This window comes from Pygocentrus nattereri, chromosome 12 (assembly GCF_015220715.1).
Source record: "Pygocentrus nattereri isolate fPygNat1 chromosome 12, fPygNat1.pri, whole genome shotgun sequence".
NCBI lineage: Eukaryota > Metazoa > Chordata > Actinopteri > Characiformes > Serrasalmidae > Pygocentrus > Pygocentrus nattereri.
In genome coordinates, this window is record NC_051222.1 from 28,312,263 (window position 1) to 28,327,464 (window position 15,202).

A 15,202-nucleotide genomic window follows, 5' to 3' on the forward strand; every position below is an offset into this window, starting at 1 on the left:
AGAAACACAGTATGCAGTAATAAACTCTGTTTAATGTCTATCCACCACATGGGCAAACCATGTTTTGAGCTGGTCTCTATCAGCAGGAGTTTGTGTGCTAACGAGCTTGATCTGCCCCTGCTGGGCTGAAGGGGCTCCAGCAGGATAATAAGGGATTTAAAGGCAGTGAAACAGTAAAAAAATGGGACTATTGCACAAGACATCAATGTCTGTGAAGTGGCCACATTCATCTGCACTGCACGCAGTGCTTATATACATATATATATATATATATATATATATATATATATATATATATAATGCCTATAAATATAGATTTGGGATTTTTTGTTTGTTTTTTGTAAGGTTGTTTACATGCATGTTCTCAGACAGGGCCATTTATAAAATAATCTGGAGAAGACCACCCTTTTTTTTTTTTTTATTTCCAGTCAAAATGTCCATTAAATACAAACTACTCTTTGTTGTTTTTGTTATGAAAAAAGTAAAAAAAAAACATATTTAACAGAAGCCTCAAAAACTGAATATAATATCTATATTTTAACACTACCTGTGTAAAATGATCAAGTTGTAAGTCACTTTGGATAAGAGCGTCTGCCAGATGCTGTAATTGTAAATGTAATTTGACCAACCACTTATACCTGTTTGTTTACATACACAGATATAAACTAAATAGCAAATTAATGTAAGTTTGCCATTTGTACAACATAGGCTCATTTTCATTTGAACTACAACAGGCTTAATAATAAAATTAAAAAAAATCTATTTAATAGTTTTTGTGTGTGTGTAAATGTAGATCTGTAGTATAATCAGTATTTGTGTATGTGCTGGCTGGACACCGCTGGGACAAGCTATAGCTGGTAGTGTGGCAGCAGGAGTAAATGCTGAGAGAGTGAAGACAAGCGGAAGGGCGGTGAGCTGGACAAATAAGAGGCAGTGGAGGAGCAGCAGAGTTTTAAATGGCCCTGTAGAGCTGTGAGGAGGATCACAGACAAACACAAACTTGCTGTCTCCAACACTGCTCTGATCAAAGGTAAGGATGCTCCAAACTGACAGAGATTTCTTTATAACAAAATGTTGTTTTAAAAATGTTTAAAAAGATCTACTGATCTTTTCTAATCTGAAGCAGGCATGTTCAGTTGCATGTTGTTGCGCTAAGAAAATGAATATAATAAATGTCTGCTTGTGACTGATATATTGGTTAGTAATGTGTCAGAAGTGGAGACTTTCTTTTTTCGGTTTGCTTTTATTTTTCCCTATAGAGTTTTTGTGACCTAGACTTTCTAGATCTTTTCTTCATTGTAGCGTGTTTTGCATTCTAACTTATTCTAAGTTTTTCATTCTGGTTATCTTGTGTTCTTGATTTTTGGCAGTCTAACTTTTTTCGTTCATTTCAGTTTTTTTTTCATTTGTTTGTTTTAGCAATTTTGCTTCTTTGCATTCTGGATTTTTTGGATCTATTGCAAACTGAGTCTTTTTATTATACACTGTCAGAAATAAAGGTTCTGTGCAGGTACATTTTTTGTTCATCAAGGTACAAACAGTGTAAATCTTACGTCAAAGGTACAAAACAGTGGTTTTAAGATCCAGTTGTGGACCTGTAATAAGTTTTTCCAGGTGAAAAGTAGATAAGAGACGAGAAATAAAAGACAAGAAGGGGTGTGTGGAGTCAGTACAACTAAAAATAGAATATATTTTTAATGGATTATGGTCCTGAGATGTACCCCCAAATTTTTCATGCCATTCTTTTTTTTTTGCAATCTTTGTTTTATAGCTTTTAAGATTTTATATATATATATATATATATACATACATAGAGAGTAAAACTTTTTTCCATTCTAGTTTTCTTTTCAATCTATACCTTTTGCAATCTACAATTTTGGCTATCTAGACTTTTTTCAATGTAGGCTTTTGTAATCTGTAGATATTCTGGAAGGAAATTATTGTTCAGGAATATTTTTGAAGATAGATAGATAGATAGATAGACAGACAGATAGACAGACAGACAGACAGACAGACAGACAGACAGACAGATACTTTATTGATCCCGAAGGAAATTGAACAATGGCTGGGGACGTATATTGTCAGAGAGGTCAGACTGGGACAGTCATGAAACACGTGCGTCAGTCTGAAATGCGCTCCTGCAGCGCGAATAAATGAGTGTGGCTGTTCAGTAGGTTTGTGTTGGTGTGTGTGTAGTTTATGTAACTGGCCCTCATCGTGGTTAACAGGCAGAGACAGACATGGGGGGCGAATGGGATCTCCCTTCAGCTCACTGAGTTTATATCATTCTGCCTGCTGTTTACACTGCACCGCTGCACACAGTGAGCAGACAGCACTCCATCTCAGGAAAGAGCACACTGGCTTGTTTTTCTCTTTCTTTTTCTCCATTTTTGCCCCAAGCAAGAGATGTAGGCATGAACCACTCTCTCATTAAGCAGCACAGGCTTCACTGTGGTGGCCACATCCCCTCAGCTGACCTTTATGTACAGTTGTATGCAAACGTTTGTGCCCCTGGTCAAAGGACATGCGTTGTTGGTTTTTTTTGTGGATTAAAAACACATTTAGTGTAAAAACATAACTTAGAAAAGTTAAAGTGGAAAATCACTCAGAAAAACAAGATGTAATCTGACCTGAGGTGGTCAAACTTCTGCATACAAAGTTTTCTGTGTTTATATAAATAACTGAATGGTAATACTAAGCCTAGTCCATTCACTTAGTATCTCATAAAAGCTCAGGTTTGGTATTGTTAGATATACAACGTTGGCTTTAATTACTCAATTGTAAAAATAATCAGTGGATTACCCATTTAGCAATATAATCAATAACGACCGTGCTTATTTACTGACTTGTGTTTGTTTACTTACTTGCTTGTTTCCTGTTTGTTTAGAACAGGGGTGTCAAACTCAATCGCACAGGGGGCCAAAATTCAAATCACACTTTAGTTCACAGGCCGAACAGAATAAACATTTATTGAACACACTAAAACTAAATGTTTTTTGAACATAAATATGAATAAAAATAGACAGGAATGTTATTCTGGAATAAAAAAATAAACTTAAACTTTAAATAACAAACTTGTTGCTCTCCATAAAAATATATCCACTCAAAATTATACAAGTTAGAAATATGAACATGCTGCAAAACAAAACAAAACCTGGAAATATAAATGCATTTTGTGCTTTTCAGCAACAACAAATAACGAATGAAAACATTCAGTTTTCTTTGCTCTTGTGCCGTTTTATCAGAGCTGGATGCTTGGCATCTTTTTTTGAGGTCCCGTGTTGTGGAGCCTCTCAGGATGGACTGCAGGTGCTCATCAGTGAGACGACTCCTGTGTTTTGTTTGTCTTCATCACTGAGAACATCTTCTCACACAGAGATGTGCCACCAAACATGCACAAGGTTGGAGTGAATGGAGTGAATAAGCTCTGTGGGCCCTGCAGGGTCGTACTTTGCCTTTAGTGTCTCATTACACTGCAGCTCAATCAGCTCCATCTGAATCTGCACAGGTGCCGTTTCCACGTCGACGGCGAAATCCTTTATTTGTTTTTCAGCGTCACCAAAGCGCCGCGCGAGCTCCGTGCGCACTGCGCGCAGTTTGTCAGCAAAGCGCGTATTAATGAACAACGCTGCGCCGACTTGGTTCAGCACTACTTGGCATCAGGGGAAGTGCGGCAAGTTGCTCTGGTGCATTTGTTTCTCCCATAAAAGCAGCTTCACGTGAAACGCCTTCACTGCGTCATACATCTCAGTGATCATGCGGTCACGGCCCTGGAGCTGGAGCTTTAACGCGTTGAGATGAGCTGTTAAATCAGCCAGAAACGCCAACTCACATTTCCACTTTTCATCCCGCAAAACGGTGGAATCTTCTCCTTTACTGTCCACGAACTGACAGATTTCGTTGCTGAGCTCAAAAACTCTGTTGAGAACTTTTCCCCGACTTAGTCAACACACCTCTGTATGATAAGGGAGGTCGGCAAACTCTGAATCTATCTCCCACATAAAGGACTGAAACTGCCGGTGATTTAAACCTTAACTTCGGATAAACGGTTTGTTTAGAGCGCTCATCACATGGTCCATCTTCAGGACTTTGCCACACAGTGCTTGCTGGTGTAAGATGCAGTGATATGCTGTTAACTCACCAGTGCAGGTCTCCTCCTGCACCTTCACTCGCATCACCGCTCTAGTTCACTCATTTCACCGCACATAGCCGCTGCCCCATCAGTTGTAAGTCCAGTAAGTTTGTCCAGCAGTTTCATGTCGGTTACACTTTGACATGCGTTTTCAAAAGTGTCCTCTCCAGTCGTCCCGGGCATCGATTTAATGTCCAGTATTTCCTCTGTAACGCGCAAGTTGGAGTCCACCCCAGGGATGAAGATGGCCAGCTGTGCAGCGTCAGTCATGTCAGGACTTTCATCCACAGCAAGAGAGTCAGCAGTAAAGTCTGTGCTTCTTTCACTCAACTGTGTTCTTAAATCAGTGGCCATCTCACAAACTCCACCAGCAGCCGTATTTCTACTCGGGCTTAAATTGGGCAGAGTCTGTTTTTTGTCTGGACATACGAGGTCGCGCACCTTGATCCCGCAGCTCTTCAGAAAGTCTCCCTCGGTGGACGGCCGGGCTGCTTCAGCGATCTCCCTGCTTTCCCAGCAGCTTCACTTTCTGATTCTGCCCGGGTGAAAACCGTCCTGCTGACATGTCGGCGTCTTTTTAACTCTTCTACTTTCTGTATCTTTTGCTCTGCATTCAGGTCTTTCAGGTTATCCTGATGTTTTGCCTCATAGCGCCGTCTTGGATTCAATTCTTTCAATACAGCCACAGTAGCGCCACAGATGAGGCAAACAGGTCTACCGGCAATGTCAGTAAACAGACACTCGGCCTCCCATCGGGTTTGAAAGGCTCTGTTTTCACAGTCAGCTTTTCTCTTGGGCATCGTGAGGGGCTGGCTTCGCAATGACTTGTAGCAACAGACACTAGACTTGATTGGAAAGGCAGCTGAAGCGCTGCATTATGGGATCTGTAGTTTACTGTGTTACCAGCGCTTCATATTGCCGGGCCATTAGTGCAATAATATAAAATGATCTCGCGGGCCGGATATAATTGCAAGCCGGGCCGAATGTGAGTTTGACACATATGGTTTAGAAAAAGTCCCACATCAGCTGCTGCATTGTGTTCAGGCCTATTTGTGTGTTTTGTAGACTTGTTCAAAAGGCAGCTACTCTAATATTATTCTATTATCTAAGGGGAATTCCACTGACTTTTCAAAATGACTGCATAATTCAGTCACCGAGATGTAAATAAACCCACTCAGAATAGTTTGGTGTAAAATGCAGAGATTGTAGAGAAACGTACAACTCAGATGTCTTTACTGTGGTGGTGATAAGAGCCAGTGGTCACAGTTGTCTACAACACAAATACAGACATTTTATTTACTATCAAATCCACCAGTGAACTTACACACGTCCTTTAGGTTTTTATATGTGATGTTGATGATGGCAAAATAGTGTTAAAGCTGAAAAAAAGGCCAAAACATTTCTCAAAACTATCATAAATAATGTGTCAGGTATCAGGCTGCAAATTGGTCATTATTTCATGCAGTATCATTCTGTGATTACAGGACATAAAGTCTCATCAGACATCTGGTTCCTATCAATACCACTGTGAACAATTCTGACTTGGTAAGATTCTCTGGACTGGTGTGTTTCACATCAAACCACTCTGAATGACTTTGATGTTGACATCTCAGTGGTTGAAATATGCAAAATTTGGTGGAATTCCCCTCCAAGTCCATCTTTGGATTAATGTTTTCTTTCCTTTTGGAAAAGTCCCACATTGGCTGCTGTTTTGTATATGAGGTGCAAATGTATATTTCGCTGATTTGTTTCACATTTCCGTGTTTATTTTCAGTGTTTCTGCCATACTCATGACGGTGACGTACACGGCCCGTGTGGCCAATGCACGTTTCTGTGGCTTCTCCAAGCTACTGCTGGCCTGGAGGGGTAGCATTTATAAAGTCCTGTACAAAGAAGTGCTGGCCTTTTTCATCATGTACACCGGCATCAGCATTACATACAGGTGAGAATTCCTCCTCAGTTATGCTGAATGTCCACGTTTGTAGGCTGCTTTTAATGCGTGAATTCAACTACTTTAAGGTGCTTCTGTTTCTTATACAGGTTGTCAATTACACACACGTAGCTTGTATAATCTCCATACAAAAGCATTTCAAAAATAATCAAACTCACTATGCCTTATGCCAAGTGTCTTCTAGAGGGGTGTAAAGCCCATCACTACTGGGCAGTGAAGCAGTGAAACTCTGTTCTCTGGAGTGATGGAGCTCCAGCCAATATCTTTGGAATGAGCTGCAGTGATCCACACTAATCATTAACATCAGCACCTGACCTCACTATTGCCCTTGTGGCTGAATACTTTCAAATCCTTGCAGCAATGTTCCAACATATAGTGGAAAACAGGGGTCACGATTACTTGATTTAAAAAAACTAATCAATTGAAATTAATGTTCTCTGTTAATCAGCCTAGTGATTATTTTGCTATTCGAATAAAAAGCAGTGTATTGATAGGCCATTATAAAGCTTTTAACAGTCTGAACGTTCTCCACAATGGGAGCTATGTGAGCATTATTGAATTAGAGGAAACCCACACCAACAAGATCTCACAATCTTTCATGTATGTTTGTAGTTACAAGCATATTTGCTGTTATAAATTGTGTGTATAGGACTACTTGATCATAAGAATATTCTCTAGATTACTCAGTAGTGTAGCTATAGTGTAAAGCTTTCCCAAAATAATTGAGGCCAATGTTGCAGCAAAGCGGGGGCCACGCTCCCAATTACCCTTGATTTCAGGAGAAATGGACTAGGCGCCTACAGACTTTATAGGCAAGGCAAGGCAAGTTTATTCATATAGCACCTTTCATACACTGCTGTCATTCAAAGTGCTTTACAAATGAGATAATACCTTTGGATATATAGAGCTCATTATGATACAGTTAAATACACACTCAACAAAATAGTGGCTACGGGTATTTAGGCCATTTAATAATAGGGGCTACTTTAAGAAGCTTTACTTTAAGAAGATTCCTTGGATTCCTACCCTTAGCAAAAGGAAACAGTGTAAATATGCTGTATGCTCTCTTAAAATACCTGAACTGAGTCTATGTGTCTTTTCAGATTTTTTCTTTTGGATGAGCAGAAGAGGTACTTTGAGAAACTCTCCATTTACTGCAACCACTATGCCAGCCTCATTCCAATGTCTTTCGTTCTAGGTACGTATCAGTGCTGTCATGATGATGTGGCAACTTGGTTTACAGCAAAGTCTTGAGCAACTGCAGTGTTTGGTTAAATGGAATAGTATGTTATATGGTCTTATGGGCAATGTGTTATTTAAGCAATATAACACAGTTGTTCGATTTGAACATTTGTCAGTTCTTACTAAATAAAGTCAGCTTGGAGAATCTGGGTTTACTGGAGAATATGGGGTCATTATGCCGTATCCAGCTGGACACTAAGGGACACTGCAAGGGTAAAGTGAGAGCTTTGCATACTGATGCTGATGTTCTGGTGTTCTGCAGGGTTCTATGTGACACTGATAGTGAACCGCTGGTGGAGTCAGTACACATCCATCCCCCTGCCGGACAGCATCATGTGTGTGTTGTCGGGGGGCCTGCAGGGCGGAGATGAGCGTGGCCGACTCCTCCGCCGCACACTCATGCGCTATGCCAGCTTGGCCTCCCTGCTCATCCTGCGCTCTGTCAGCACTGCCGTCTTCAAACGCTTCCCCACCATGGACCATGTGGTGGAAGCAGGTGATTGTGGAAAAAATGTTCTAATGAAAATTGAGATAAATCCTTGGTCCATGTATTTAACAAGAAAATAAGCATATTAGTGACAACATTAGTGACCAAGTCAGGCTAATTTAATAAAATACAGACAAGTGATAAAGGAAAAACCTGAATAAATGAGTGAAGAAACGATGAGTGCAGATTCTTCCAGACTAGTGATGGCCATTCCAGCTCTTTTCAGTGAGTCAGCTCACCAACAAGAGCCAGTCCTTCAGGCTCCTAGGCTCTTTGAATAAGTCAGATGTTCATAAGTAGTTTCACTGGATGAATTTTGAGAGGCAGAGCTCAGCAGATGGGCAAAATGCAGGCAAATCCATTAACTAGTCATCAACAAACAAAGGCAGGTAAAAGTAACAAATACAAGAACTGAGGACGCACACTTGAAAACACAGCTGAGAATGACATGAAACTGCCAGGAATAAAAGAGACAAATTAACACAGCAAGCAACAGGTGTTGGGGATAATGGGAGTCACAGGGGTACACAGGGGTAATGTCATCCTAGAAGAGACCTTTACAGGGCATAAGGGGTCACTGAATTATTTGAAGAGTATGAAAATGATGCAAATTGAATGCTATGGCCTTCATGGTCACCAGATCTCAACCCAAGTGAACACCTGTGGGAGATTTTGGACTGACGCGATAGAGTTCTCCTCCACTATCATCAAAACACCAGCTGGGGGAACAGTACAGTTCCAGAGACTTACAGCATCTATGCCAAGCTGCACAGAAGCTGTTCTGGTAGCCCTACACATTACTAAGACAGTTAGTTCTTCATTTAATTCGTCTTCCATCTATTTAAGTGACGTTACGATTTACATTATCCTTTCTGTGTTAACATTAACCTAACAAGTACAGCACGGCTGTATTTACTCTGGTAGTTACTCTTTACTGGGGTTTATTAGCAAAAGAAAACAGAACTCAGAGCAGTGCTAAAGCCAGGATTCAGAGTACAGCGTTAGAGTAAGCAGTGTTAAATTGCTTAAATTAAGATAAACAAAAACGCCAATGGCCGTAACACAACAGCAAAAAAAATGTTTTGATATTATTGGATTATTGATCAGCATGCAAATAACAAGAAATGCTAACTTCTCTCTCTCACTCTCTCTCTCTCTCTCTCTCTCACTCTCTCTCTCTGTCTATGTCTCTTCCTCTGTAGGTTTTATGACGCGGGAGGAAAGGAAGAAGTTTGAGAGTTTACATTCTCCCTATAATAAATACTGGATCCCGTGTGTGTGGTTCACTAATCTGGCCGCTGTGGCTCGATCTGAGGGCAGAATCAAAGATGACAACACTTACAAACTGCTGCTGGAGGTGATCAAACAATGAATTAATCAGCAAAACCGATCTAAATAATCATTAACACATTTGTGAAATTTAGAACACTTAGACGTGGACCACTCAAACTGGACACACTAGTTTTACAGTACAATGATTTTAAACATCTATGAACGCTTAGAATATATGAGCACATTATTAACATTCATGCATCCATAGGACATTACATGCATACATATTAATAAAAATAAAGCAATATTATGGGTTCTAAGTCATTGAAATAAGGTCTAAGAATTGTTCATAACATCTGTCAGTGGCAAAGAAACAAACCTGCCTAATCATAAACTCATACTGAGGCATGCAACAAATACTTTTTACAACTTATGAATTATACTTCTCTAAAATGAAATAATAACTCTTGGTCCTATTAATAGTCATGTTTATAATGCCTTATGAATGCACTATGTCATCATGTTATGAATGTGTTTCTTATAGACATTTTGCTCATAGAAAGTGTTGCTGTTTTGGTTAAGGCTGGTTTAGTCAATGGATAAATAACTTTGGAGATCCCATAATACCTTATGATATTTAATGTTAGGCTGTAGATTCATTTCAAGATAAAATCCATAATCATACTGTATAAGAATCTATTGCTTTAGATCTCCATGCAGTGGAAAAGTCATTTATAATTTTGCCTGTTTGTTGTTTTACAATGATCTGCAGGAACTCAATGTGTTCAGAGGGAGGTGCAGCATGCTGTTCCACTACGACATGATCAGTGTGCCTCTTGTCTACACACAGGTGAGAAAAGGGTGTATATGTAGGTGATAGTGTACAATTACATATTAGTACACATTGATAAATTATTGATATTATTGACATATGATTGACTAATTTGTAAAAGGTTTTAAAAGGTGGCTAGTTGGATTTCACTTCTCTATAACATATGGTAGGTGACCATGTCCAATTAGAACAACAGAATTAGAATAGACCAGTGTATCACTAGACAACAACTGAGCTAACAGCATGATTAAATGACTGAAAACGTTTTAATTACACGTTACTGAAAGCACAATTCATAAAAAGCTACAAGATACTTACATAAGCCTTTCATTACAACTGACATGAACCTACATTTACAAAGGTTTATTCCAACAAGCTTCAGATGACTGCTGTGATTTCACTGACAACTCACGCTTGTTGGAATAAGCCTTTATAAATGTCTATGTAGGTTTATGTCATTTGCCATTAAAGGCTTACATAGGTGTTATGTAGCCTTATGAACGCTGATCTTCAATAAAGTTAAAGTTAACAGTATAATGAATGTAAAATAAATCTAAACAAAGATAGCAAGGCAGTCTTTTAATGATGGACATGTGCAAATTAAGCCATTCTAAAAGAAAGTGTATATGATAGAAGTCTTCATTTTCAGCATTAACAAACAAAACTCAAAACAATTCTACCAAAAAACCTTCCATCTTCTCTCTCAGGTGGTGACACTGGCCGTCTACAGCTTCTTTCTCGTGTGTCTGATTGGCCGGCAGTTTCTGGACCCCAGCCAGGGTTACCCAGGTCATGACCTTGACCTCTATGTGCCCATCTTCACCCTGCTCCAATTCTTCTTCTATGCTGGCTGGCTGAAGGTCAGGAAAAGCTTGTCAGCACATGAATGCCTTCCTCAGTTTTCTTTCCCTTTATGTATTTTCATTGTTATTTGTTGTTATCAACTTTACTCCTCTGTACTCTCTCTGTACTAAACGTGGATTAATCACAGTCTGAGTATCTAAACCTGGATTAATCACAGTCTGAATAACTAAACCTGGATTAATCACAGTCTGAGTATCTAAACCTGGATTAATCACAGTCTGAATAACTAAACCTGGATTGATCACAGTCTGAGTACCTAAACCTGGATTAATCACAGCCTGAGTATCTAAACATGGATTAATCACAGTCTGAGTAACTAAACCTGGATTAATTATATCTTGTGTTGTTAGGGAGTCCCCAAAGGCCACCAGGAACTAAGTAGCTGCTTTTATCACTTATTAGGTAGAGCTGGCACTGGGTGGATAGCCTGAATGTTGGTGCTCACTGATTGTACATAATGTTGCAATTGTACATTTCAGGCACAGACAATTAGCTAGTTCACCTTAGCTAATGCAAGAGCTAACTAGATATTTATACTCGCAGTAGTTACAAAATCTCATTTTTTTGGTTATGGTTTAACCTCATTCATAATTTACTTCATCGTTTAGTACATGGTATGCATTTTTAAAGTTTTGTTTGTTTAGCATGTTGCTTTTGTTGTTTACTTATGGATTGATGTTTGTAAATAGGTGGCAGAACAACTCATTAACCCATTTGGAGAGGATGATGATGACTTTGAGACCAACTGGCTCATAGACAGGAACTTCCAGGTAATCACTCCTTCATTTATTCATTGTATGTCACTCAGTCACTGAAATACACTTTTATTCAAATAATCTTTTACTTTCTCAAAAATGACATTGCATAGGTGTCAGACAATACAGATTTTTCCATTTCTAGTAATGAATCTATGTTTAATTATTCTCTCAACACAAAAGTACTTTTATAATTAACATCTGTAAAATGTATACTGTTCTATTTATTAGCTTCACCAAATAGGACTGTCAGTTGTCAAAAGAAGGTAAAGATAGAAACATTTTGTTTTGTCTCCACCCAAATTTTAATAATTAAACTTTTTTTAGCAATGGTGAAAAATCTAAAACTTTAGCTTTTCTTTCTGGACTATTTTGTCGCACAGCATCCTGCATGTACACTATATGTCCAAAAGTATCCAGACAGCCCTTTTAATCAGTGAATTCTACTTTAAGGTGCATATATTGCTGAAACAGGTGTTCAAGTGCACGCATACCGTTTGTACCTCCATAGAAAAGCACTGCCAAAAGAATTGGACACTATAGAGCAGCTGCACATGATCCTAAGGTTGTCATGCTTAATACCAAGTGTCACCTAGAGGGGTATAAAGCCCCCCAGTGTTGGGCTGTGGAGCAGTGGAACTGTGTTCTCTGGAGTGGTGGAGCTCCATCAAAAACCTTTGGTATGAGTTGGAGTGTCCAGAAATAATCATCCAACATCAGAATCTGACCTCACTGATGCTCTTGTGACTGAATGCAATCATATCTCTCACAGCAATGTTCCAACATCTAGTGTAAACCCTTCCCATTTCAAGTAATAACTTTCTTGATTTGTATGTGTGTGTGTGTGCGTGTTATATTCACTCTCCAGGCGTCTATGATGGCAGTAGATGAGATGTATGGAGACCTGCCCATGATGGAGCGCGATCGTTACTGGAATGATTCAAACCCCCGGCCGCCGTACACAGCCGCTACACTCTTCGTCCTGCGCAAACCCTCCTTTCAGGGCTCCACCTTTGACATGGCGTGAGTCAACAGCAAATTAATAGAGACTTGCTGCAGCTATGATGACATTAGTAAACGTTAAAGTTAAAACTACAGATGGGTTTAGTGAGTAGCTTTTCTTTTGACATCATTCATAGAAATCCATGAAACATTGTCTGCATTTTAAATAATTCTTATTCAGTGTTTAATAGAATGGATAAACTCCAAACCTCAAGCTTGATACAAATAATGAGTAAAAGACTCAAACAATACCTCTACAGAAAGGGATTAGAAATGTTAGATTAGAGATGTTAGAAATGACTCATTATTATTTATGAATTGGAAGGCCCGTTAACATTTTTGGTTGACGTACTCGCTAGTGAGATTTGGTAGAAAAATGTGATCCTCGTTGTGCCCTAAAAGCTGCTTACTTCATGGGCAGTTGGGATAGATCCGCATTTCTGCAGTTATATTGTTGATATGTAAACAATGTAATTCAGAGTGGTTTGAAATGGTTCATTCCAGAGAAACTGACTTTGATTTCTTTTACTTTTTCTTTTTTCATGCCTTTTTTTTTCTTTTTAGTGGTGATAGGATCGAAGAGTTGTGCCATCTATGATGCAAATATAGCCAAGTGAACCAACACATCTTTTGAGTTTTCATACATTTTGTTAATAACGTAAACAGTGATTTCATGTAATAGCTTTCTGTCAGGTAGCTTTTAGGAGCATTAAACTCTTCTGACGTCTGGTTCGTCACTATTACTGTGAACAATTCTAACTCCTATCATTTTTCCTCAAGTCGCATTTCTCATAAAACCACTCTGACTGCCTTAGTTTATATCTTAAGTATTTAATTACATAGAAATCAGTAGAATTCCTCTTTAAAACATGATCAACAACAAAGTCTGGTAAGATAAATTGCTTGGAAAAATTAGCTGTCAAGGAATTTCAATGACTAAAACTACTTGTGGAACAAAATTTATAGATTAATAATATAATATAGAGCATTCATGTGCAACAGAAACATGTGAAAGCCCAGTCTGGAGCCGCTGTAATTTGCAGACTAGTTTTAGGTAACCTGGCAAGAAAGGCTTTCAAACAACAATGCTATAAAACACGTTTTGAAACAACACTGGAAATAAATACAGGTGTGATACAGAAAATTGCAGCTGAAACTTTGTGTTAAATTTTAAGAATTTTATAAACATTAAAAAACAGTTTTTTTCCCCACTTTCCAAATTCAGAATCCCCAAAGAGGAGATGCACTTTCAGCCACTGGAGGAGATTGCCGAGAATCTGGAAGAATCTGTAAACCGGAATCGCAACCTTGCCCTTTTCAACCGCCTCTTAAGCTCCGCCCCCTCTCCTACTGGCTTTGTGGGCGGAGCCTTCCGCAGAACATCTGCCCAGCTGCAGCGTTTGACACATTCTGTCAGCCCTGATCCCTCCTACTCAGACGGGGAGGAAGAGGCAGAGGGCTGTGTAGGGCGGAGTGGAGGTGCAGGTGGGTCACTGCCGTCTGGATTGGGACAGGATACCCAGAGCACCATCTGCAGTTGTGGAGGAATCAATCCTGCTTTGCCTGTAAACAAGTTTAATGAGGGAGTAAATGAAGACGGACCAAAGAACTTGCATAAGAAGACAGAGGGAGATGAAACGGAGAAGAAGCAATTGCCAGTGCCAAAGGTAACAGCACCTTTACCAAGAGAACCTTCGGGCCTCAACCAAGGAAGACCACTTGAGAGACTCAAAGCTGCCCGCTCAAGTGCTTTTAATCTGGGTACGATAAAGCCCCCAGCTCCCACCAACCGATCCATACCAGACTTCTTCTCCTTCCAGCCAATTGGAGACCAGGCCAGGGTCCTGACCCCGACGACCAATGGCAAAATGCCGTCAGGTATGTCGCTCTTGACAGTTCCGAGCTTTGATATTCCATCATTCCCTGAGGTAAGGGATCCAAAATCACCTCCTGAAGAACATACACAGCGCCTACGGAGCATCAGCGTGGGCTCAGAGGTCGTCAGCTCGTCTAACAAGGCATGAGGAGAGACTAAGTAATTTTTGATGTTTGGTTGTGAAGCAGGACAAAGGATGTTTCTCAATATACGTTCCTGCATTCCAATATTCAAGAATGTTAGGTACTGAGAACAGTTATAACAACTATAAATGACCTTGATTCTCCTTGAATAACGAGAATGCATCTGCTGGTGACTTGCCAACAAGAACAAGTAGTCCCATAACTAACTGGGATGTAATGTCTCACGAAGTTTAAAATAGTTTACTCAGTATAATTTACTTTATTAACAGTTATATAAAACATATCTGTAGAAACCATTTTATAATTTGGTAATCTGTAATATAGCTGCATGCAAAGGTTTGAGCTCCCCTGGTAAAATGACATGTTGTGTTGATGTTAAGTGAAATTAAGGTAAAACAACCTCTACAGAGAACACACTTCTGCACATTGTAATGCACAATTACTGTTTATTTGCTGAATTTACCTTATTGAGAAAAAATGTAAATATAAAATGTGACCAGTGCAAGTTGTGTCACAAAAAGATGTTTTATTTATTCCACTAAGCACATAAATAAACAAAAAAACATGCAATGTGTTTATGCAAAAGTTTCAATACCACTCAAATTGCAAGTTGTGTTAACTGAGAATAAGTTAATACACCCTCTAC

The 15,202-nt window shown here is 39.3% G+C and overlaps 1 protein-coding gene and 1 pseudogene across 1 annotated transcript; one reads left to right on the forward strand and one right to left on the reverse strand.

Annotated features, from left to right (window-relative positions):
- Positions 1 to 952: 952 nt before the first annotated feature.
- Positions 953 to 4,932, reverse strand: LOC108441193 (annotated as a pseudogene).
- A 990-nt stretch (positions 4,933 to 5,922) lies between these two features.
- best2 (bestrophin 2) lies at positions 5,923 to 14,561 on the forward strand. Its single transcript, XM_017720588.2, has 9 exons — positions 5,923 to 6,074; positions 7,187 to 7,281; positions 7,588 to 7,821; positions 9,015 to 9,169; positions 9,857 to 9,934; positions 10,624 to 10,776; positions 11,470 to 11,550; positions 12,404 to 12,558; positions 13,763 to 14,561. The coding sequence occupies exons 1-9, from the start codon at positions 5,923 to 5,925 to the stop codon at positions 14,559 to 14,561; spliced, it is 1,902 nt and encodes a 633-aa protein (XP_017576077.2).
- The last annotated feature ends 641 nt before the right edge of the window (positions 14,562 to 15,202 follow it).